The 23,375-nt window shown below is 37.5% G+C and overlaps 1 protein-coding gene across 4 annotated transcripts in view; it reads right to left on the reverse strand.

Annotated features, from left to right (window-relative positions):
• Positions 1-23,375, reverse strand: part of LOC131050818 (uncharacterized) — a 221,984-nt gene that overhangs the window by 153,229 nt on the left and 45,380 nt on the right. For all 4 annotated transcript variants that reach the window (XM_057985101.2, XM_059220082.1, XM_057985102.2 and 1 more), the window contains exons 3-4: positions 10,648-11,125; positions 7,293-7,521 (exon numbers count right to left, since the gene is read on the reverse strand). In XM_057985101.2, the coding sequence (XP_057841084.2) occupies positions 7,293-7,521; positions 10,648-11,125 (707 nt within the window). The remainder of the gene's footprint in view (positions 1-7,292; positions 7,522-10,647; positions 11,126-23,375) is intronic.

The following is a 23,375-nucleotide window of genomic DNA, read 5'->3' on the forward strand; positions in this document are numbered from 1 at the left end:
GCTCTCCTACATCAAATTAGCGAAAGAAGAACCTGTTGCTGCTTACTTCATGAGAATCTCTGAGCTGAGAGATCAGCTTGCCACCGTTGGGAAGAGCATTGAAGACAATGACTTATCTATGACTGCCCTAAATGGTCTTCCTCCCTCTTGGGAACCATTTGTTCAAGGAATCTGTGCCAGAGTTGAGCTTCCTAAGTTTGATCAATTAATGGGAGTTTGCATTCAAGAAGAGTCTCGACTGGCTGCGAAAGGAAAAATTAAGAACCCTTATGATGAGCAACATGTCCTCTTGGCTAAGAAGGAAGGCAGCCATTGGAAGAAGAATGATTTCAAGAGAAACAGAGATTTCAGCTCTTCCACCCCTCCTTCAAAGAAAAGACCAAGAGACTTATCCCACATCCGATGCTTCCGATGCAACAAGCGTGGCCACTTTGCAAGGGACTGTCAAATTCAAGATGAGCAAGAAGATGCAAACATAAATGAAGTATCAAATCCTCACAATTGTGAAGATTTCCTCCTTTGATCAATTGGTTTGTTGATCCATCCTTTAGTTAAATTTTGTTTTAGACTTAAGGTTGGTTCCAACTTTAAGTCAGAAATTTGTTGTAGATTTATCTTCTAGATAGGGTTTTAGAGGGAGTCTCGTGATATACTCTTTATCTCAATAAAATCTTATTGCTGGTTTCTAATCATTGTGATCTTTTGCTCTAATGATGGAATTGATAAATGTGTTACTTGATTATTGCAAATGTTTTCCTTTATTCTATCTTGAAACTAACAAGTGTTCTGGTTATATTCTATGATACATTGGGTGTATCATCCACCCTCTGCGGAGTGCAAGGTGGCAGTGCTCGCTCACCCTCTGCGGAGTGCAATGTGAGTCCACCCTCTGCGGAGTGCAAGGCGGCAGTTCTTTCCACCCTCTGCGGAGTGCAAGGTGGCGGTTATTTCTCACCCTCTGCGGAGTGCAAGGTGAGTTCACCCTCTGCAGTGTATAAGGTGATAGGTTGTTCTTCTCAATAAATAAGCTTATGTATCCTCTGCGGTTGTGCATGATCTATGGTTATATATATCTTTGAGTATTAATTATTGCAGGTGTGCATATGGAAAGGTCTATGTCATCCTCTGCGGATGTGCATGATGAAAGATCATGGTGTTACATGCAGGTCCCCAGGAAAGTGTAAAGTTATTAAGCGTTGGCTTCATCCTCTGCAAGCATTGCAAGAGAAGATCATGTAAAGGTTCATTGTAATTGCATATTGATTGTACTATTAGGGCTGGGCTCTAATCTTAAACATTGTAATTATTCATGTCATGGCAATGTCCATGAAAATCAGATTATGTAATTATTTTCCTCCCTAGTTAAGAGGGAGTGTTGTTTTGTAACTAGTTTCGAAAATATTTATAATGGATTCGAATTGCCAAAGGCAACATTCAAATCCATTAGGATTAAATAGGGTTGGGCCCTATCTCAATCTAATATGTAAAACAAATATAGCTGGGCCCTATTCCAATGTTGTTCAGATCATTGTAGGGTTGGGCCCTACTTCCCTTATATTCCTAACATATAACGTTCAAAACGCATGGACCTATTTACCAAACGTGTGGGCTAACGTGTGGACCCATCCTCATTATGTGGCGTGTGAATTAAAGTGAGTTTAGGCGCCAAAATGTATTGGGCCGACCCTATATGCATTCCCTCTACCTTGTATAAATACAGATTCATTTTGGAAGGAAACTATTGAAGCAAGTTCACAAAATACCTCTGCTCCAAAAGTGCGATTCAGATCTGCTCTAGGTGCGAAATCTCCAGCTGTGCAAATTATCCTTGAAGGTCTGCAAACTCAGTTAGGAGTCAACGAATTGTCATTGTATGGTGCGAATTACATCTGCTGGGTGAAATCCATCTGTTGTGCATCTATTGTATGAAGACAATGAACATCATTGATGGGCAGAGCAGCATATCATCATAGAAGCATAGTGAACCATCATCGAAGGAAAGCGAATTCATTGTCTTGTGATTTCCTTGCATCTGAAGGACTGAGATAAGTCGGTTTCTATCTATTGTCATCTGCTGCTATTGTGCCTTAGCTGGGTCAGACTTGTAACTATAATTTTTGTCTATTATAATCAGATCTGAAGATCTATTGTTGCTGGGTTTTTCCTGCAAGGGGGAGGTTTTCCCAGGGTAGTCTTGTGTTGTGTGCATCTCTATTTATGTGCTTTATTTCTGTTACTGTACATTATCTACTTCTGTACCTATATGTTAAGCGATTGCAAATCTGATTACTAAAATCTAACAAATACTGATTGGATGGAAGGGATGGATTTGTTTGCCCTCTTTTGTGAGTTGAATTGCTGAAATTAGGGTAAAGTGCCGAAAATGAAGGTAAAAACATAAAAAAAGCAAGCTACAATCGGCAGATTGAGGCACACACCTAGATCTGAGAAATACAAACAGATTAGAACCTGATACCCAAAAGAGCTCCAAAAATGTTGGGACCGTAACGAAACTCTCCCTGGTCCTCCGAACTTTTTGCACACCAAAGGGGTTTGATTTGTCTCTACAAATAATGTCGACTTTGAAGATCACAGCTCCGTACCTGCTTCTTGCACACAGAAAGAAAGGGAAATAGGTTGGGAATAGGGTTTGCCTAAGTCAAACTTCGGTTTAGGAATTAACCTTGATTGAAATATTGCAAATACTGAAATAAATAATGGAAGGATATACCTTAAAACTACAATGACTAATAATGATGCTTTGCTTCTTGAATGTAATCACATATATAGTATGAAATGGCATGCACATGACAAAACCGTAATCACACACACATGCTTGCATATGATTGATGTAATGTTACTCCACAATTGATGAATGAAGAATATGCAGCCTTGAAGACCTCTAGAAATGCTTGATAATGAATACTTCAATGCTTGGATGATAGATTGCTTGAATGCTTGATGATTACTATTTCACCCTTGTATCCTTCTGATTTTTTATATCATGCTTGGGAAAATATGGAAATTGGCCCTCTTCTTAGTGGAGCAGCCACTAGTGTTTTGACTACACATGATGAAGGAGACACGTTGTACTGGCATGATATCATCACTGATTTATTTAAGGACAGCAGCATTATGTTCCATGATATTCATGAGATTACAACCCTTACACCTGCAAGAGTTTGTGAAGATCAGTCTACAAGTGTTGAACATGAAGAAGAAGTGCTTGTCGAAGTTGAAGGCAGGAAACAAATACATGACAGCAGTGCTGATTGTTATAACAGCATTGTTATAACTCTTTATCCTTGGGGTAATGCAGCTCATAATCATGGAGAAGACAATATCATGGAGTTCCCTAGTGTTGGCATTCAAGTATCGGAAGGTAGTCGTGAGACATGGGTTGCTGATGTGAATAGTAAGAGGTATGATTTTGTGCATCATAGCATAGAAGACGTAACAAGGACTCAAAGCATGTGTGATATGTGGTTAAAGCAAGCTAGACAAGCTAAGTTGCTAGCTGCCCAAACAAGGCAACACCTACAAAAGGTCAAGGAACGCTGCAATCTTATAGAACATGAGCATAGTGACCCTACGAGATCAGCCACACATGTAATGTCCCCAATTTTAGCCGCTAGCATGATAGGTGATATAAGGAGGAATTAATTAAATTAATTTCTTATAAAGTCATTAAAATAAATTAATTATTAAAAGTGACTTTATATTTATTTAATTTAATTAAAAAGTGACTTAAGTTTAAAAATTAAGAAAATAAATTAAAAGTCACTTAAATAATATCTAATAATAAAGTGTACCTACCCTCTTCTAGAAGGAACCTCGTGAAGCGTGATGAAAAAGGATAAATAGAAGAGGATGTTAGAGGATCAGCAGGTTGGAGATTGATTTGATGAAATGACTGATGCGTTGCATTGGTGAAATCTCTGAGGACGCAAACCTTCAGCAGATTGGAAAGAAGGGCTGGACAAAACCCTAGTTCTTCATTTGGAGTAGGTTCGTGACGGAATCTACATTGGTGCCTAATTTGTGAAGTCTTCTCTCGAAGGCAAATTGCATTAGAGTGGGAGACACTTTCAGTCTTCCAATTTTGAGCTCATGGAAGTTATTGTTGCTGCCATGGTGGAGTGAATTCATGACATTTCAGTCTATCAGATTTAGGGCCCATGGTGTATTGATTTGCATGAGTGGATTAACGCGATTTGATTTGAAGATCATTGGAGGACAAATTTGGGAGTGTGCTGGTCTGTATTGCAGGTCTGAAGTAAAATTCAGGGTTCAACCCTACACCCACGATTTAGCTTCTTCCTCATCTTTTGGGCATCAAACCCCACAAAGGAAGATAGCGATAATCTTGGAAAGGATGGGCAATTCCTTTGAGACATTTTGGAGGGAGCATTGTGGAAGATTCGGCTTTATATCTGACTGAAGCGAAAATTCGCAGCAGACAGCCTTCACCATCGATCTTGTTCATAACCTCTCATTTGAGCATTGACGGGTCACCTTGGAAGGCTATTTATCTTTGGAAGCATGAGGCATCTCTTTGGGAAGGGAATTGAAGGAGTTATAAGCAGAAATTGGCATTCTTTTCAGATCTGAGGCCATTCACATCAGACACAAATTCTCAACGATTTAGCACATAGCTGATTACCTGGGCATTGAAATCAATCATGGTGAGAAACGCTATACTTAAGAGGTAAAGGCAAACAATTTTGGGGTTAGCAGCAGTCATTGCATTTATTATCAGACCTTAATCATTTGCAGTAGGGACAACATCTGAAGACAAGCTGATTGGGAAGGTTGGAGCCCTCAAAACTCACGACATTGCTTGCTCTTTCAGTCATAAGACAAGGCGATCTATATCAGGTTCTTTGGCAACATAACTCATTGTAATTTTTCAGATGACTTAATAGGCTGACAAGTGTCTTAGATATTCTGGAATTTCTATGTTTAAGTTTTGGATACTTCATTGGTCATTGTAATGAGACAAATATTCCTGAAAGTAAGAAGTAATTAAGTTGTATTCAAATTTCATGTGTTGTCTAGACATGTGGTTGCAAGCCAACTGTTTGAAATAATGTCAACTAGTTGCAAGAGTCCGATTTGAGCCTAGAATTTGTTTGCATATGCATGATTGACCATCAAACTCCCATAAGGAATCATTAATAGTTGCTTTCACTTGAAGCTTCATGTGGTTATTAATATCATATCATTCTGAAAACTCTGTGACTATATATCAGCGAGACCTTAATTTGGTAACAGCAAGTTGAACAGTCAAGTATTCGTAAATATTCCTTTTGTTTTCAGTCATACCAGTACAGAGGATATTACAGTTAGATAGTTTCTATTTCAGTTTCCTGTTATCGATTGTTTCTTTTAGAACTATCGTAATGTAATTGTCTATATGTAATTCATTTTCACTTCATTAATTTAATAAGCAATTACTATTTCAGTTTTGTTTCATCGAGTTATTTTTTTCAATCTTGTTTGCATCAGATTGCCAATGTTTGTTTTAGCTAGCACAAAGATGTTGTTTGTGCTTTTGGATTAAGTTGCTTTCATTTATAAAATCTTGCTTGCAAGACATGGTTGTTATTAGTCGGTGCTTGTATCCGAGGCAAAAACATAAGCAAGTAGTCATTTCATTAATGTTAAACCCCCAAAAAGATATTGTATAGTGTTGATATCTATATTTCTCATGTATAGTTTGGTGCCTAGAATCAATTTATCTTAGTCTTTAGGTTTAAGGTAGATCCCAAAGAGCATTTAAAGAGAAGCTTATTCTCCCTCATAATTTAAAGAGAAGCTTATTCTCCAACTTTGTCCCATTTTGTGTTGTCTTGCAAAAGACAAAATTAATACACTAACATGTCTACAACTACTATGAATGCAATTTTATTAATTAAATCAAAAGTGGATAATAGTGGCAAGCACTACATTGAGATTATTCATTTACCTAGGTTGTAGATTGGTATGCAATATGGTTTTTCAATTCTTGGGATCGTAGTGTTTCTTCAAGGTTATGATTCCTTTTAAACTCTTGTGAACATCTGATTATTGGTTTTTAATTTTAGCTGGTAAGTGTCATGTTGAATTCAATTGTTGCACTTGCAGTTATGAAATAAAATCTACAAAATTTCCCTTGTGGGACTAGTGTTGTTTCCAATCTTATGCTCAAACCCATGGCAAAAAGACAGGCAGGAATTCATTATTGCAAACATCCCCCAAAAATGGTATAAAATGTTAATAACTATGTATTTTGTTTATAGCTTAGCGTATAGAATTAATTTAGTTTCTCAAGGAGCTTTTAGTTTTGTGTTGTCTTGAAAAAGACAAATTAAAATGCTAACTAGATTGACATACTATTCCAAGAAAATGATGAAGAAAAAAGAAGATTCTATGATTCAGGTAAGAATTTTAAACTATAAAAATTATCAATCATTTTTATAATAAAAAATTAAAATCAATGGACTAAATTGACCACGAAAAAAATTGTGGTAGCATAATAAACCCTAGTACGATTGATTTACCAAAATATTTGTGACTTGAATAAATAACATATTAACATACCAAAAGCTGACTCAACAAGGGGGAATGCTTTTGTTATTAATTTACCAAGCTTATGAGTTTGAGCCAGATACAGATTTCTTCATGCAATTATATTGCCTAGAATAAACACAGTTACCAGGAAACTCGGGTGTAGGGATATGGACCACATCTCTATCATCATATTCACACCCTTCTTACCCACAGCTTCTGGTGAACATACACAGACACATAGACAGAGTGCACTTTTTTGTCATGCTTTGGGCTAAAGCAGCATTTGACTGTTAACATTCACAAATATATTAATAGTAACAGCCCCTACCCTCAACACATTCTTACTAAAAGTTGGCAAAATAAACCGTGTCAGCATTACAATAGTTTGCAATGGATTTCTACTGCAAATACGCATGTGTCTGGGTTTTTTACAAAATATGTATGTCAAGGAGCTGGTGTACTGCAGTTACTTTACAAGCTTACTAATGGTATCGATGGTGTCACATTCTAATTGCATCAATGACATAAGTTTACACACAATGTCTGCAAGAAAGCAGTTATTGCTAATACAAAAAACAAATGATAATTAAAAGCTCTTATTCAATTACTGTTTGGAAGACCTTACCAGTCTGGTTTTAGTGTATTTAAAAACAGTTTGTTAATAAAATTAGTCTAACAAGAAATAAACTTTTATCTAAAAGAGGGAAAGGAGACAACTGTAAAACAAAGGCAGTTCTTACCCTTGATCGAAGTGAAGTCACATTTGTAAACCAAAACCCCACTCCTAAACTTCGCAATGCAGGCCAGGATAATTCATCCGAAAGGCATAAATCAAGCAAAACATCCTGACAATCTGATTGACAAGCCCATGCTTGTGTCCTTGACTCTACTGTCAGTTCCTCAACAGTTGCAGGTCTTCCCATTTTCCGCATAAAATACAATCGTCTAAAATGCACCAACATCCAGAACCTTTTGGAGAAAACAATAAACAGAACCATGAATGGAGATTGTAAGAATATTGGGGAAAAACTAGTAGCATTTTTGGTACAAAATATCTTCTTGCAGAAAATTAAAATTTAAAAATATTCAAAAGTTTTGAAAGAACATATGTATCAGAAATAATTACTAATTTCACTATGACAGCATAGATTAAATTTCATACTCTATTGATGGTTTGAAACAATAAATTGTGCATATCTGAAATAAATGTGGCTACAACAATCAATCAATACTACTTGTTGCAACCTAGCAAAGATTCCAAAACCAAAGAAAGAGATTGCTTCTGTTTTCCCTGGCAATAATACCATGTGATACCTATTTGGGAATTAGGCTCTTAAACATCATCTGCATTCACCAAATGAGCCAATTCCTATGCCATACCTATTTATCACATAATTGGTTTTATTTATTTACGAGTATTATATTCTGGTTGTTGTGGTTGTCATCTTTAATTCATATTCTTTGGACCTTCAAATAACCAGCCACCACAATACATCCAAGTAGGAGAGTCATGATGTTGCCAATTACCTTTCTTTTCAACGATGCATTTAAATATTAAGCAAAATATGCATACTAATACTAAATTCAATATCATCTCATGTGGATTAGCAAGTCACATAAATAACTGGAAAACTAATCTTTGGCATAAATAATTGGAAAACTAATTTTTGAAGAGACTATGAAACTTTCAAAATCTAAAAGGCATGAGACAAAGATCGGATATGTTAGGGTTTCAAGCAGATCCGAAGCAAATATGAACTAACAATTATATGCAGATTTAAATACAAAAGATAAAGAAATAAAACAGGACACAGATAACACAAAGATTTAACGTGGTTCACCCAGAATGGGTTACGTCCACCATACACAGCCGTCCAATCTTTCTTATTATCCAGCAAAAACAGTACATCAACCTTACAATGCCTTAAGCGTCCTAGCCGCTTATAACATGCGTTTTTAGGGCAACAAACAAAGTCGGCCTTTTTAGGGTTTTATTACAATGTTGGTTTTCATCAACGAAAAACGGCAAAAAAAAATTTCTCAAGGGCTGCCGCCCCCGAACCCCTACTCGGGGCCCGGCCCGGCCCCGCCCCGAACCCCGGCGAGGATACGTGCTAAGTGTACAGTACTTTGCTGATCAGTCGCCACATTTCAACAGGATAACCAAAGGATCCTGCACTTATAAGGTTTAAATCTAAGTTACTAGTTTGGGTACGGGTGTGAGTGTGGGTATCAAAACCTAGTAGGCAAAAAAATAAAAATTCCTTGGGTATAGGTATGGGAATATGTGTGCGTGTGTAAGTGTGTGCATGTGTGTGTTTAATTTATAAATTATAAGAACAATGATAGTCATAATTACCAATAAATAGAATACTTAAATATCTCATATTCATAATTTGCAAAAATGAAAATACTCAAGTCTCAAAATGTCATTACACAATGAAAATTCAAAATTAGACCTCAATATAACATCAAAATTATTCATTCAGATTAATCTTAAAATTAAATAATTTAATCTCTACACATTTAACTATTCAATTTATCATTCCTACAGTTTATACTTAATTGCTTACATTGATTTAGTTGGCTTGAATTAACTTTGATGAAGAGGTCATTTTTTCTTATACCACTAGGTATGGATAGCTTGAAAGAGAAAACGTATTATGTTTTATTTTTCAGGAACAAAAAATCAAACACGGCATCACCATGATAGAAAACTTGACAAAAAATCAGCATTGTTTTTGCCGTCTTCAAAAATCAGACAATTAATATGCGTCGTGGAGTTCCGCATGATTTTGAAGACCCCACAAGGGGCGCTGCCCCCCAACCCCCATTTGATTTGGCAGGTACACTACAAGTTGGGGTTGTCCAATCCAAGTCATTGTCTACACTCCTGTCATTAGTCTTCCCGAATATTAATTGATGTTTACTTGTCATCTAGAAGATGACTTTTTCTCTTGGGGGGGATGATGTAGTCGGCATAAAACATCTATTGTTATGTTTGATAATATTGTATATCTGGCAATGTATTAATTATTTGTATTAAGTGGGTTGTCACTCTTAGGTAGGTATGTGTCCATTGGTTGATGGTTGTGTTCCTCTCAACAATCGTCGGGTCCTTTAAATATGTTGTGTACTACCAAGGAAGGTAGTAGGATAGAGTCGGATCAATTGTCTTCTTCTCGGTAATAATTTCATGTGCGAATAAAGGTATATTTTACTCCTGTATCTAGTATGCATTGTTATTTGTATTATTATTTAATATATTTAATTTATCCGAGTTAGCAGTAAACACAAATGTAGTACACACAACCATTTGTCTCTATGGTCTCCATTCCATCTCATCAAACTACATAGGGAACTAGCTGTTGCAATAGTCGAGTAAACTAAGAAGTAGCATTAAATAATAGGTTCACTTAGTTGCATAGTTACCAAGCGATAGTGACGGGTACTAGTAATGGTGCAAGAGAAGAGTATCAATACTCGTACAAAAGACAATGATGGATACTAGTAATGGTACAAGAGACAGGGATAGGTACTAGTATGCCATTTTCAAAATAAGTTGAAGATGGGTACTTATGGATACTGGTGTGTGCCATTTTTAAAAAAGCTCGAAGATGGGTACTTGGAGATGGCTGAGAGGTAACAAGTAACTATGATGATACAATAGCTTCCCCATGTGATCCACATTTATCCTATCAGATGCATTGGACATGATGATGCGGCCACTCAAAACCTAACTTGCTTAAGTTGAAAGCGGAACTAATAGAAAAAATACCAGAATTCTACCCCATCACAAATTGCTTACATTTTTCCAAGGCATACTCCTTACTTATAACAAATCCAGACCAGAATCTATAAGGAATCTTAAGTAAGAGAATTCAGAGAGTAGCTCTCATGAAGCAATGGATCATCTCATACCATAAAATTTATATAAATTTTCTGGATTTCTCTACAACGCAAAAAGGCAAATTCTAAACAATGGCATAATTTCAGTAAATGAATCAATTCACAAGATGAAGCCTACTGGAATAATCATGACTCCTTTTTCTAGTACACCTAACAAGTTCTAAATTTCAAGATTAACTTTTTTACCTTTGAGCTGGCTCATCAAGATTCTCATACTGTGCAGCTTCATGAGAACTGCTAATTTCTGCCAAAAGATCTAATAACGCAAAAAGTTGAATCCTTTCACCATCTGTTACACCATGTATTTTAGGGCATTTCTCAAGAGCTGTAATGAAGCTCTCAACTTCAATTTTACTAAATAAGTCATCACAATCCTTGCCAATAGATTTTTGCTCCCCCATAAACCAACTGCCTGTGTTTGCATGTGATGCACCAGTTTGAGTCCATGCATTAGTCGTCGAAATTGCAGAACCTGTCCCAACACCCCACTGCAGTTCTCTACCATGGTTTCTTTCTGCTAATCCCACTTGCAAAAACTTAGACAAATCTACTTGGGGTATACAAAGAAATGGTTTCTGAGGCTCATTACTTTCTTTATGAGAGATTTCTGCACCAACATATGCCATGAGATGTCTCATAGAGGCAACTGCACGTTTTCTGTTTCCTGAAAAAATTTAAAAAATTATAGATCACTGTCAGATTTTGATTTGCAAATTCAATGAGAATTGTCTAATCAAACTATTAATGAAACAGAGTCAATTTATATTCTGTAGCAATGCAAATTATTTATCTTGCCTTCATTAACTATTGTCATCTATTTTTTAAAACCAAAAGTTTTACTTAAATCTCCATTGGATGAAATCAGCATGTAAATAATAATGAAAAATGTTAAACATAATATATGTATATAATAGAAACGATTTCAGCCTCAATTTATACAATGCAAACAAAAGAAAGGAAAGACTCGGGATTAGAAGACATCCAGTCATATGAATATGGACTTGAAGATACCACCCAAGAAGTCTAAAATTCTATGCTCCCCCAAGTTTCCAGAAATGGGACAGTAGGGGACGGTGGGACGTGCTTCTGGTATGGGGGTACTTTTTGGCAATTTTTAGGGGATGGTAATTAAAAAAATTAAGAAATTTATAAAATATAAGGAAATTTCATACATTCATATGAGAACATTGATTTAGCATTCTTCATAGACATTATAGAACCTTTGTGAGCATGGAAATTTGAATAGGAATTATGATGTTCTTTATATGTACATATGAGCATGAGTTAATAGAGATATTGTATACTCAAGTGAGGGATTTTGCATTAAAGTTTTCCTAAAGCTTTCAAGACTGCATGTTTTGTTGTCAAACTCATTACCAAAGAGGAATGATTATGTTCTAGTTTAACCTTAGATGGGATTGTCCTATGAGTTGTCTGTGCAAATACTTTTTTGCATTATGAAAATGGCATTTCCTGCCAACAATGACTCGAATTCAACAATCGAATGACTATAGCATGCCAACTTTGTCTATGGCAATCCTTGTACACTAAACATGTTCTCCAATGTACCCATAACCTTGACTTGGTCCAGCTCCTTATGCAAGAGCTGCATAAGCAGCAATAACAAAAAAAGGATTTTAACTTGAACTAATGCAGTAGATAATGAGCATGCTCTGACATCTTACAGGTCACCAATGTTATTATATCTGCCATCCCAATTGCCAAATATACTTTCAAGTAAAAGGTGGAAAGAGAGCTCTGAGGTGCTTGGGGAAGACAAACATTCTTTTCTCCATTGTTGCCTGTTTGCCGCTCTCCCTTATGGTGCTACCAAGATCTTTGTTCTGTTCGCTGCTCCTCAAAGATTTGTTTGATTTTCTCTTGATGTGAGCAGTTTTTGTTAGAGGCTTAGAGTGGTATTTTGCTTTGCATTATTTTGTTTTAGTTGTTAGTGTGTTGTTTTTTTATTTTACTTTTTTTGAATTGAATCACCTGTCCCTCTCATCAATTGCTGACCTAGTGTCATACTGGGATGTTGGGTGAGGGAGGGGAGGAGGTGGGGGTTTTGTGGGGTAAAGGATGAGGGGAGTATGGAGCTGGAGGCTGGGGCAATTAATGAAGGAAATGGAGTAGTAAATGAAGAAATTAATATCCCTCCGAAGTCATATATGATGTTCTCAAGGTTAGAGAGAGGGACCCCATTCTGCTAGAAGCCAAGTTTGATGTGTGAGAACAAGAGAATGAACTGGAAGAGGTGGTTCAGCTGCTGGAGAATCGGTAAGCTGCCTTTTCTTCCTTAGAAGACCCCAAAACTAGTTCCTGATGAGGAAATGCTTAAGGTGGTGAGTGAAGAAGAAGCTAGGTTACAAGATATTGCTACCTTTTTTGTGGCTTTGGACAGAGACAACTTGCCATCGAGAAAAAAATTTGACAGTTGGATACTGAATGCATGGGGCTAAGAAGCTTGGTCTATACGTTTCATTTTCTAGGACGGTTCAAATAGGACTTCTAGTCTATTTTTTTAAAATCACAATATGCAAGCTAGGGCTATAACAACAAAATACTGGAACATAGGCAAGTCTATTTTTAAGTCTGTCAAACGGTCTCCAAAATTGCTGGAGAATGATATCCTAGCCTGCACGGTTCCCAGATGAGTTACCATTAAGAATCTTCCTCCTATGTTGTGGGTGTTTATTCCTTAAGTGGTACTTTTTAAGAATCACAATATGCAAGCTAACAAAGGGAGACTCGAATGTAGGAAAGACCATTTCTAAGTCTGTCAAATGGTCTCCAAAATTGCTGGAGGATGATATCCTAGCCTGCACAGTGCCTTGATGGGTTACCAATATAAATCTTCCTCCTGTGTTGTGCGTGTTTATTCCTCAGTTGCTACAATCCCTTGGGAAGGTCCTCTAAGTTGAGGAAACAAGGGCCACCTTACACCACCTAGGGTTATTGTGTCCTTTCCTCCAAGGGTGACTATTGCAGAACATTTAAAAATTTATCTTGGTAATAATGTAATTCCTTGTTAAATGGAGTCTGTAAACGCATGTTTTGTGCATAAGTGAGGAACATCACAAGAAAGATTGTCCTAGGGCTAAATAAACTAACCCTAGCCTTAATCCATCTTTTAAAGCTATGGGTGTTGGAACTAATTCTCAGCCTGAACCTAATTTAGAAGGAAGCATTGATATTCCTCACCCTTTTGGGGATTCTGAAATTAAGAAGATTTCGAGGAAACATATAGCTTCTCCTGATGTGGAAACTGGGAACCCTCTTTCAAATGTTAAAGAATCAAAGCCGATTCATAAAAAGAACGCATAAGAATTGGTCCTAGACCAGATTAAAGAAACAATCATATATGCAAGTAAAAGAACCATTGAAGATTTATTAACTAAAGAATCAAATTTTAGAACCAAATGGGTGTGAGAAGGATAAGGCAAGGGAAATGAAATAGGCTGCCCTGTTGCTCTGATTTTTTTGGTTTGAAAATGGTTTGTTTAATGTGTTTCCTTTTTTGCAATGTTTCAATATGATATTAATGTGAACAAGAATAGCAGCAATCTTTCACAATGAAATAACTACGCAATACAATAACTTCTTGAACATAGAAATCAGATATTGCAATATTAATAAGTTTAACTACAGCTGTGTATGATATTGCAATCTAAACATTGGGCTCATAACATACCCATCAAATGCAGGTCCAACATTCTGATTATTTTATTACACTCTCCTCTGTTAACCCTAAGCATGGTCTGGTAATCATTAAGCTCTGTCCCAGCTGCTAGGTAAGGTCTCCAAACACTAAATGACCTCCAATAGCTGCATTGGCACTCCACAATTGATCTTCAGCAATATATGAAAAGTCTGAAACACTAATCTGAATTGTTCAGACCTCCAAACGTTGTCTCAGTCAGAGACTTTCAGGTATGCCCAGCTTGTGGTCATCTATAGCACTTCTATCAGCTCTGAAAATCAGAAAATACTATTGGCATTATTGTCATTGATGTCAAAAGGATGTCAAGGGAGGTTGCAGTGATGCAGGCAGCAGTCGCGCATAAGGATGTCAAATGGTTGCAAGCGATGCAGGCAGCAGTCATGCATGGCATGCAGGTTATGTTGTGCAGGGGTTTCGACCAGATTCATCATCTTCACAAGTTGGTCATGTCGGCAACAATCACTGAGTCGATTTCCACGTGGCAGCAGTTATTTGGTTCAAGTGCATCGGAGGGTTCCATGTTGTGTTCATGAGAAGGGAAGAGACCCTATGGGATAACATTGTTGACGGATAAATCGGGCTATCCTCTTATCCCGCAGCGTTCCTGAGAGAGAGAGTTGACCTCGCGGGATAACACTTGTGAGGTGCAAATGATGTTTCTTCTTATCCCGCAATATGTTGGACAAGTGTTGAATACCTTGTGGGATAACACTTAAGTGAAGAGAACAGTGTTATACTTTATCCCGCGTTGTCAAAATGTCACCACCGTTGGTCGTTCGGGATAACTTAAGTTTGTTGAACAAAGTGGTCTTTCTTATCCCACGTTGTCAAAAGTGATCAACGATGGTTGTCCGAGATAACATAGTCAAAAGAGGTCAGAGCGGAGAGATATTCCCTCTTATCTCGTGATGTCAAAAGTAATCAACAAATGTCACGCGGGACAAGAAACTAAAGGGAAGATTGCAGATTCCCTTATCCTGCACATGCTAAGATGCTCACAAAAATGTCATGCGGGATAACAATTAACAAGGGCAAATAAGACACCCCATTATCCTGCGTCGTGCAAACTTGAAGAGAGATTGGTTTCGCGGGATAAGAAATCAAAGGGAGATTGCTTGAAGACGCTTATCCCGCACGAGACAAGGATGATGTCGGTGGGCCCTCGGGGTAAGGAAAAGCGAAGTAGGCATTGAAGGATCTGCTTATCCCGTGTGGGTAAAGAGGCACACAAAATGTTGCGTGGGCTAACAAGTGAATGCATGCCATGAAGGAATCCTTATCCCACAAGGGTTCACAATAGTAAGAAAATTGCTACGGGATAAGAAAATGTTAAAGCAAAGACAAAAAGGGAGAAATCTTATCCTGCGTGGATTAAGAGACTATGCTAACGAGGTGCGAGCTAACAAAGAAAGAGGAAGGCTTATTGAGAATGACAAAAGCTTATCCTGGATGAGTAGAACATACATGCAAGGCATATAACACGAAGGTTAGCCACAATGTGAAGTTTAATGGATCTTAGCAGCCCAATAGTCCACATGGAAGTTGACCAAATTTGACCCGACGACGTGGCATGTACAGGGCAAATCAAAGGACACTTGTCCGAAAGATGAAAGGGTATTTTGCCGACAGAATTGACGATTGTGACCAACTTTGCGGCCATGTCTGCAAGCCGATAGACTCAGAGGTCCACGTGGACGATTGACCAGGATTGATCAAAAGTTTTGGACGCTGAATAAGAAGATGCCTGCATGCTGATAGGCATAATGATCTACGTGGACGTCGACCGACCTTGACCATCTGATCTAGACGAAGAATATGAAGACATGGGGCTCCCTGATGAACGGAGAATGAATTAGATATGCAGAAATTGGTGACGGTGGATTTCAGTGTGGTAGTTGTCAAACTTTTTAGAGAGGATGAAAGACGCATTAATGGCAACCAAGTTGCAGGCAAGTTGTGTGGCTCGAAGAAGGATTGCAGATCTTTTTGGGCAAAGGAAGATTACTGAACTTAGTAATCCAAGTACAGAGAAAGATCTGAAGACAGATAGGATGCATTTAATCTAAGCAGCTGATCTAAGATTTTATTCAAGACAAAGAATAAAATCTTGAGTTACAGACCTCCAAGACAACCAACTTGAATAAAATATTCAAGATTGTTGTAGAAGAAAAATCTGATGTGTACAGAGTCAGTCCAATCCAGTAGTAGCTGTAAACGTGATTCGACATTGGTAGGTGTGGTTGTTGAGACAGTGACAAAGGTGGAAACAAAGATATCTCCAAAAGTCGATGAATATGTTGGTGTGTTTAAGAGTGGTGTGTCGCTATTGAGGGTGAGATAGAGTTGTGTTGCTGCCAAGAGAAAACAAAGCAAGAACAGAGTATTCTAGAGAGTAATGTTGTAGCAGAGAAAATAAGATAACCAAACAGAGGAAGGAGGAGAAACAGAACAAAAACTTCAGCAAGCAGAATAATTCATTCTCAAGATATGAGAAATTTGTAAGTGTTACAAATCTCATTTGTAACAAGGCTTTGTAATTGCATTGTATGCTTGAACAATCATTGTATATCTCTGAGTGGGTGCTCAGAGCAGGGGTAGGTGCTCCTTTGAGTAGGTGCTCATAAAATAAGGGGTTCGTGCACCTTGGGTTGGTGCCCTAAACATTTTAAACTATTATTCACTGTGAGGTTGGATTCAAGCAGTAGACTCCAGTAGCTATTCTCACCGAGGTTTTTCCTACATTGGGCTTGCCTCGTACATCTAGTGTTATGTGATGTGCTCTTGTGTGTGTGTGTTTATGTTTGCATTACATCCTTAAAATCTGGACACTGAACTTAAAGTCTTAAAATACTCTGATTCACCCCCCCCCCCCTCTCTTAGTGTCCATTTGTGTTCTTCAAATACCCCTTCCAATGCACCACATTGGTCCCTAGAACTCAGTCTCCTACCAATATGAAAGTCAGCCTGGTGATTTGGAGTGGCTAGCAGCAATATTACAGCTCTAGCATCACATATGGTCCTGTAAATGAGTACAGGCCAACAGTAGGAATGTTTAGTATTGCCCAGGAGTAAATGATATGGCCCTAGCAAGGCAATACGGCCCTGTAAAATGATTACAGTCCAGCTCTTCAATATGTCTTCCAAACTGGTCTAGAAATGCTCCAATAAACCCAATCTAGATAATAACCAGCGACTAGAAATACTTACAATCTCAGCTCAATGTGTTCCCTGAAGTAGAAACACTTCTAATCCTCTTGACTGTATCTTGCAACAGCGAGAAGAATGACATTCATGAGGCATTTCATCCTCACAAAGCCTTGAAGATGAACTCTCCAAACAATTCCACAAATTACTACTTCAACCAAGCATGCTGAAAGAGGACTCTCTAATCACTTTTATAACCCTTTCTAAGAGCTCATTCACTCCTCTTGTCAATGTGGGATAAACAAAATCACCCTTTTTGCCCTTTCCTATAATTTCGGGATTTTTGCTTTTTCGTCCCTATTTTCTCGCAATTGCTTTTTTGGCCCCTATTTTATCACGATTGCTTTTTCTTTAATATTCCCCATACCATGTAACAAAGTTTTCCTTCAACTTAAGTCCCGGAACAGTTTTTTATATCTCCAATGTATCATAGAATAAAGGGGATCACTTTTATTTAAATATTTCCACAACTATAGACTATGCATTAATAAAGTTAAATAATTAAATTTAACTTTATAAAATAACTTTATTAACACATAATAAATCATATCAATGATAAATAAATCTTGTTGTCGATTTTAAACAATTACCATCGACATGTCACTGCCATTGGATGTCCCATCATGCCTAGAATGACTTACTATAACTAGTGTGCCCAAAAACTGCCTCAAAACCCCTCGAAATGGCCTGCAACTAAAACTATCTGGGCCAAATATTCTCAAGATCCCTTAAATGTCCTGGTTAGCCTACGGGACCATGGAGAAATAGGCTAACGACAACCTCATACAACATGTGCTAGAAAGGAGACATTATAGGAAACAACCACTGAGGGTGGTGAAGAATCTCTCCCTCTTGATTGTCCCTTACTTGGGTCTAATGAGGACCAAGAAAGATGATAAGAAAAAAAAGGAAACAACTCAGTAGAGAAGATACTGACCCAAAAAATAGGAAAAAAGGCAAAGTTGAGAAATTACCCAAATGTTTTGGTACACTTTGCAAGAATCCTAAAGGTGTCATTGCATCAATTAATAATGATGAATCTAAACTATCTTAGCAAGAATATCAAGGGATTGGAGTCTCTTGGCAGAAAACATATTATTAGGAGGATTTTCAACGGGATCAAATCCCTATATTGTTTCTTCCTTCACAAAGTCAAAGCCACTGGGTTCCAACTTGAAATTAGCCTAAAATTTATTTGGAAAGATACTAAACAATTTTGTAGTGGGCATGATAAAGGTAAAAGGTGTGCTATGATCCTCTTGAATAATAAATGGGCCAATCTTGTGTTATTTTAGAAAAAGATGGTCTCAAGGGTGGGCTCTATTTTGTATATGCCCCTAATGAATATAAAGAGCCCTTGTGGATTTGGCTATTCTCTTTGCCAAGAATTCCTTGGATTTTTTAAGGAGATTATAATATGGTGGAACATAAGGAGGCCAAAGTTGGGGGCCTAGATGTGAATTGGAGAGGGAATGAATAATTCTTTTGGAACGGGATGAAGAATAGCCTAAGGCTGCAAGACCCACTACAAAGGAGAAAAGAAGAAAGCAATGATATCTGGTTTACATAGTGTAAATCTCAAAAGAGAGGAAAAGTAATTTATTGTAAGCTTGATAGATTCTATGCAAGCAAAGATCATTATACTTTAAGAGACCTATTGATGGGAACGATATTAAAGTATATACTGGTACTTTGATTAACCACCATGCAATTGAAGCCAAGATTAGGTAGGTAAGTAAAAACGAGGCAAAAGACATTAGAGGAGGAAATGCTTTTCAACTTAATACTAGTCTACTAGAGTATCAAATCTGCAATGATGGTGTAATTACTTTTATAGAAATTAACAAAAGGATAATGAAAAACTTGCCCTATATGGAGCAACGGAATAACATTGTGAGCAGTTTGAGGGTTCAATTTCAGACCCTAGGAAAGAAAGTTGCTTTGGATAATAGATTTTCTAAGAACAAGCTTCAAGAAGAACTTCTCTCTTGTGAGAGACTTGTTCAAAGTGACCCTAATAATGATCTGCTTGTTGAGAATTTGACCAGTGTTAAACATGAATTGAGAAAGCATCAAACAAAGAAAATATAGGGCTTCAAAATTAGAACTAAATTAAAGTGGATCAAGGAGGGTAATTGAGGGTCAAAATTTAAGTATGCTAAAGAAGAAATTGGTCCTATAAACAATGGTTCTGAGCAGATAGAGAATATGGACAACATTAACAAGGAACTTGTGAATTTCTATCAAAAACTCTTCTCTGCTAAAGATGGAAATAATAGTTGTAAAGATGCTCATGAAACTTGTAAAAGTTCCAAAGAAGATTGAGAAGGAAGAAGCTGAATTCTTGGATAGAGATATCAGTAAAGAGGAAGTTATAATGACAATCAACACATTCAAGAATGACAAATCTCCTGGGACTGGTGGACTGCCTGCAGAATTTTATAAACAGAATGTGAACCGGATCAGTCAAGTCCTCCTGCTTGTATACAATGAAGCAATCAATAAAGAATTGCTTGGAGGTGAAATTAGTAGAGGTATAATCAAGCTCCTGCCATCCAGTTCAAGAACTGGAGACCTATTACCCTTCTCAATGTTTATTACAAGATTCTAGCTAAAATATTGGCAATTAGACGGAAAGGTATTCTACCTAAGGTTATCAACCCCTCTCAAATTTGTTTTATCAAGGGCAGGTATATCCTAGAGAATTTAATTACTAGTTGGGAAGCTATGGAATGGGCCAGATACACTAAACAGGATGTTGGGATGCTCCTGATTGATTTTGTGAAAGCTTATGATAAGACTGAGTGGTCCTTTATTTCTTTGGTGATGAACGCCTTTGGTTTCTTGAAGAAGTTTTGTGGCAAGGTGAACACACTATTTAGAAATGCCAACACTCAAATTGATGTGGTTCCATCCTGACCTTGTTATCCTACAGAGATCTATCAGGCAAGGATGCCCCATTGCTCTTGCTTTGTTTGTGATTGTTGATGATGCACTTCATCATCTCTTGAGGCCAAATATCAGTAAGGATTGTATATAAGGCATCTCTCTTCCTAATAATGATAACCTATTAAATATTCAATTTGCTGATGACAGCCTTGTTTCTTAAAATGACAGAAGAAAACTTTGCAAACTTGATGGCTGCATTGAATACTTTTTGTAGGGCCTCTAATACTAAAAATTTTGAAACCAAATCCATTATTCTCAGTGGGAAAGATTATCCCCATCTTGGCTAAGTTTGGTTTCCAATGGGATGGATCCAACAAGCGGGTAAAGCATCTTGGTATTGTTGTGCTCGCACACACACCCCGTCAGTTGACAGGGGAGCCCCTAAATTTTGTCTACCTATGCGAGAGAAAATGGATGCTTCTACAAATGCCTTTCAAACCTCAGAGCCAAATCACCCAAAACGAAAATCATTAGGATTCAAAGTCGGCTTAAAGGCCGAAATGGAAATCAACGTCAAACTTTCAAAAATGGTATTTAACCCAAAATGACCTTCCAAGCTGAAATTGGCAAAATGACCCTCCAGGCCAAAATTGGCAAAATGACCTTCCAGGCCGAAATTGGCAAAATCACCATTTAGGCCAAATTCGAAGTTAGCAAAATGCTCCAACTTACCAAAAATATATGAAGCTCTTAAAAAAGCCTAAGAGGCCAAAATTGAAGAATCTTACAAAATCGGCACTTTTGTTTGTATTCGTAAAACTAAGTCGACAAGTCTTAATCTTGCAAAAACGGCTTTTGGGCCAAATTTGGCAGATGAAGTAAAAGTTTTAAATCACGCATTTCAGGCATTCAACCAGAAATTGAAAGGAGAAAGAAAAATTAAACTTGCAAAATGACATAAATCGCCGAAGTTTGCAAAGCCCTCCTTCAGCCCGAAAATGACATAAATTGCCACATTTTCCTTAGTAACCTGAACTTTTCAAAAATGCCCTCCCAGCCGAAAATGGTAAAGGAGAGAATCACGTAAACTAAACACTCAATGCGAAAACCATGGGAAAAGCGTAAACTTGCAAACTCGGCTTGTGAGCCGAAAAAGAAAATAGAAAATCATGAAACTTTCAAAGAAGGTAAAGCCAAAACTCGCGAAATCACGATTTTAGCTGAAATCAGAAAACACATGAGAATCTCACAAAATCGTCTTTCAACTCGAAAAGGAAAACCCTAAATTGCAAAGTCTACCTCAAAGCCGAAACTCATAATGCTGAAGGGCAAGGTCGGCCTTATAGCCTGAAATGCAGGGTTGTTTTATCAAAATCGCCTAAATAAAGGGAAAACTTAAAATCGGAAATTGCAAAGTCATACCGAAAACACAAAACGAAATTTACACAAAAGAGCCTAAAGGGAGAAATTTGAAGTTTACAAATTAATCTTATAGCCCGAAATGTGAAGAAAGTCTTGCAAAAACGGCTAATAAATCGAAATTAAGGCAAGATGAAAGTAACATCGCCCAATTAGCCTGCAAAGGACCTCAAGAGCCTGCAAATTGGAGTCTTAAGAGTTTAAAGGGGCAGAGTTCGTCATTTTTGCTTTGCGAATAATCCAAATTGGCCGAATTTCTTCTTTAGAGGTTAGGCGTTTTAAGTTAGAACAAGGAATCGCGTATTTTCTTCCACTTGGTCGAATTTTATTACAAAGGCATTTTGGAACTTAAATGTAATCGGGTGAAAGTGCGGCCATCCTAACTTCAAATTCAGTTGAGGATCTAATGAAGGTATTTGAAATTCGCTCAGAGGAAACACAACATCTCCCAATTTGCCTAAGTGTCCTGAAATCCGAAAGAGAAGGCAAAGACATTTAAAAGATACATCTCACAAAGAGCTTCTCAAGGCCCGAACCCCACAAGACGAAGCCAGATGTTAAAATTTAATATTTGTTAGATTAAATTATTTAATTTTTCAAATTAATTTATTAAAGCGAAATCAATTGTTTGCAGGTCGCAGGACGTCATCGCAGAGAACCGATTAAAGGCCTAAAACGCAAATCGAAGAAAGATTGCAATCAAGGCCAGGGGCTGAAAGCTGGAAAAGAAAAAGATGCAGGAACACGCTGGCAGGAGCGCGAGATCTGAACCAAGCATTGGGAAGCGTGTCGTTGGCTGACAAAGATGAAGTCCACCACCGGGACCAAAGACCAAAGAACACTCCAAATACTGCAAGTTTATGCATTCTCGAGAAAAGTGCACAATTGGATTTAATTCCAGGAATTCAGTTTTAAGAACTGAAATTGTTTTATTGTAAACTGCCTGTGGGCCCCACTCAGATATTTTAAAACAAAGGGGACACAGGTCAGTTATGTCCAACTACCGGATAGATCCGAATTAATGCCAAACAATTGTAGGTAGTTGGAATTGTGGTTGGATAGATGACTGAGAGTTTAATGGGCATGGGTTAAGGCTGCCATGCTTCTGGAAGACGGATCAGGACCCTTGATGCGGTCCATCGTAGCCTCTGATTCAATATTGTAAAACTATAAAAGACAGAGGCCTTTCTTTTGTAAAGGGCTAAATGGTTAGACAGTTAGAGAGAATTTTGTAGTTAGATTTTAGAAGTTAGAATAGGTTAGATCTTAGCAATAGCATAGAGATGTTGCAGAAATTGTTGTAATAGGCAGCTGAAATCAATATATAGACATTGATTTGGTGTTTATTGTCTTGTTTCCATCCTGTTTGCATGGTTTCTTTCAGCATTTTAGATAGATCTTTTTTTGTTTTGGGTGTGCAGGTAATTGATAGATTCAGGCTCATACCATTGAGGATGTACAGATTGTGTATCCTTTTGTATGGTTAACCTGAGCCTTTAATTGTGCTTAGTTCAATTGCAGGTGTTTGTCTAGGCTGTGCCAAAATTGGGTGCTTAGCCATGCATTTGCAGTCTGAAAATCTTCCAAGTCCCCTTTGAAGATTGCACTGTTCCTGCAAGGTTGTGAGCTATTCTAGCCAAGCAGGGATTGGTTATGTTGAATCCGTCTACCTGCATATCGG

This window comes from Cryptomeria japonica, chromosome 4, assembly GCF_030272615.1.
Source record: "Cryptomeria japonica chromosome 4, Sugi_1.0, whole genome shotgun sequence".
NCBI lineage: Eukaryota > Viridiplantae > Streptophyta > Pinopsida > Cupressales > Cupressaceae > Cryptomeria > Cryptomeria japonica.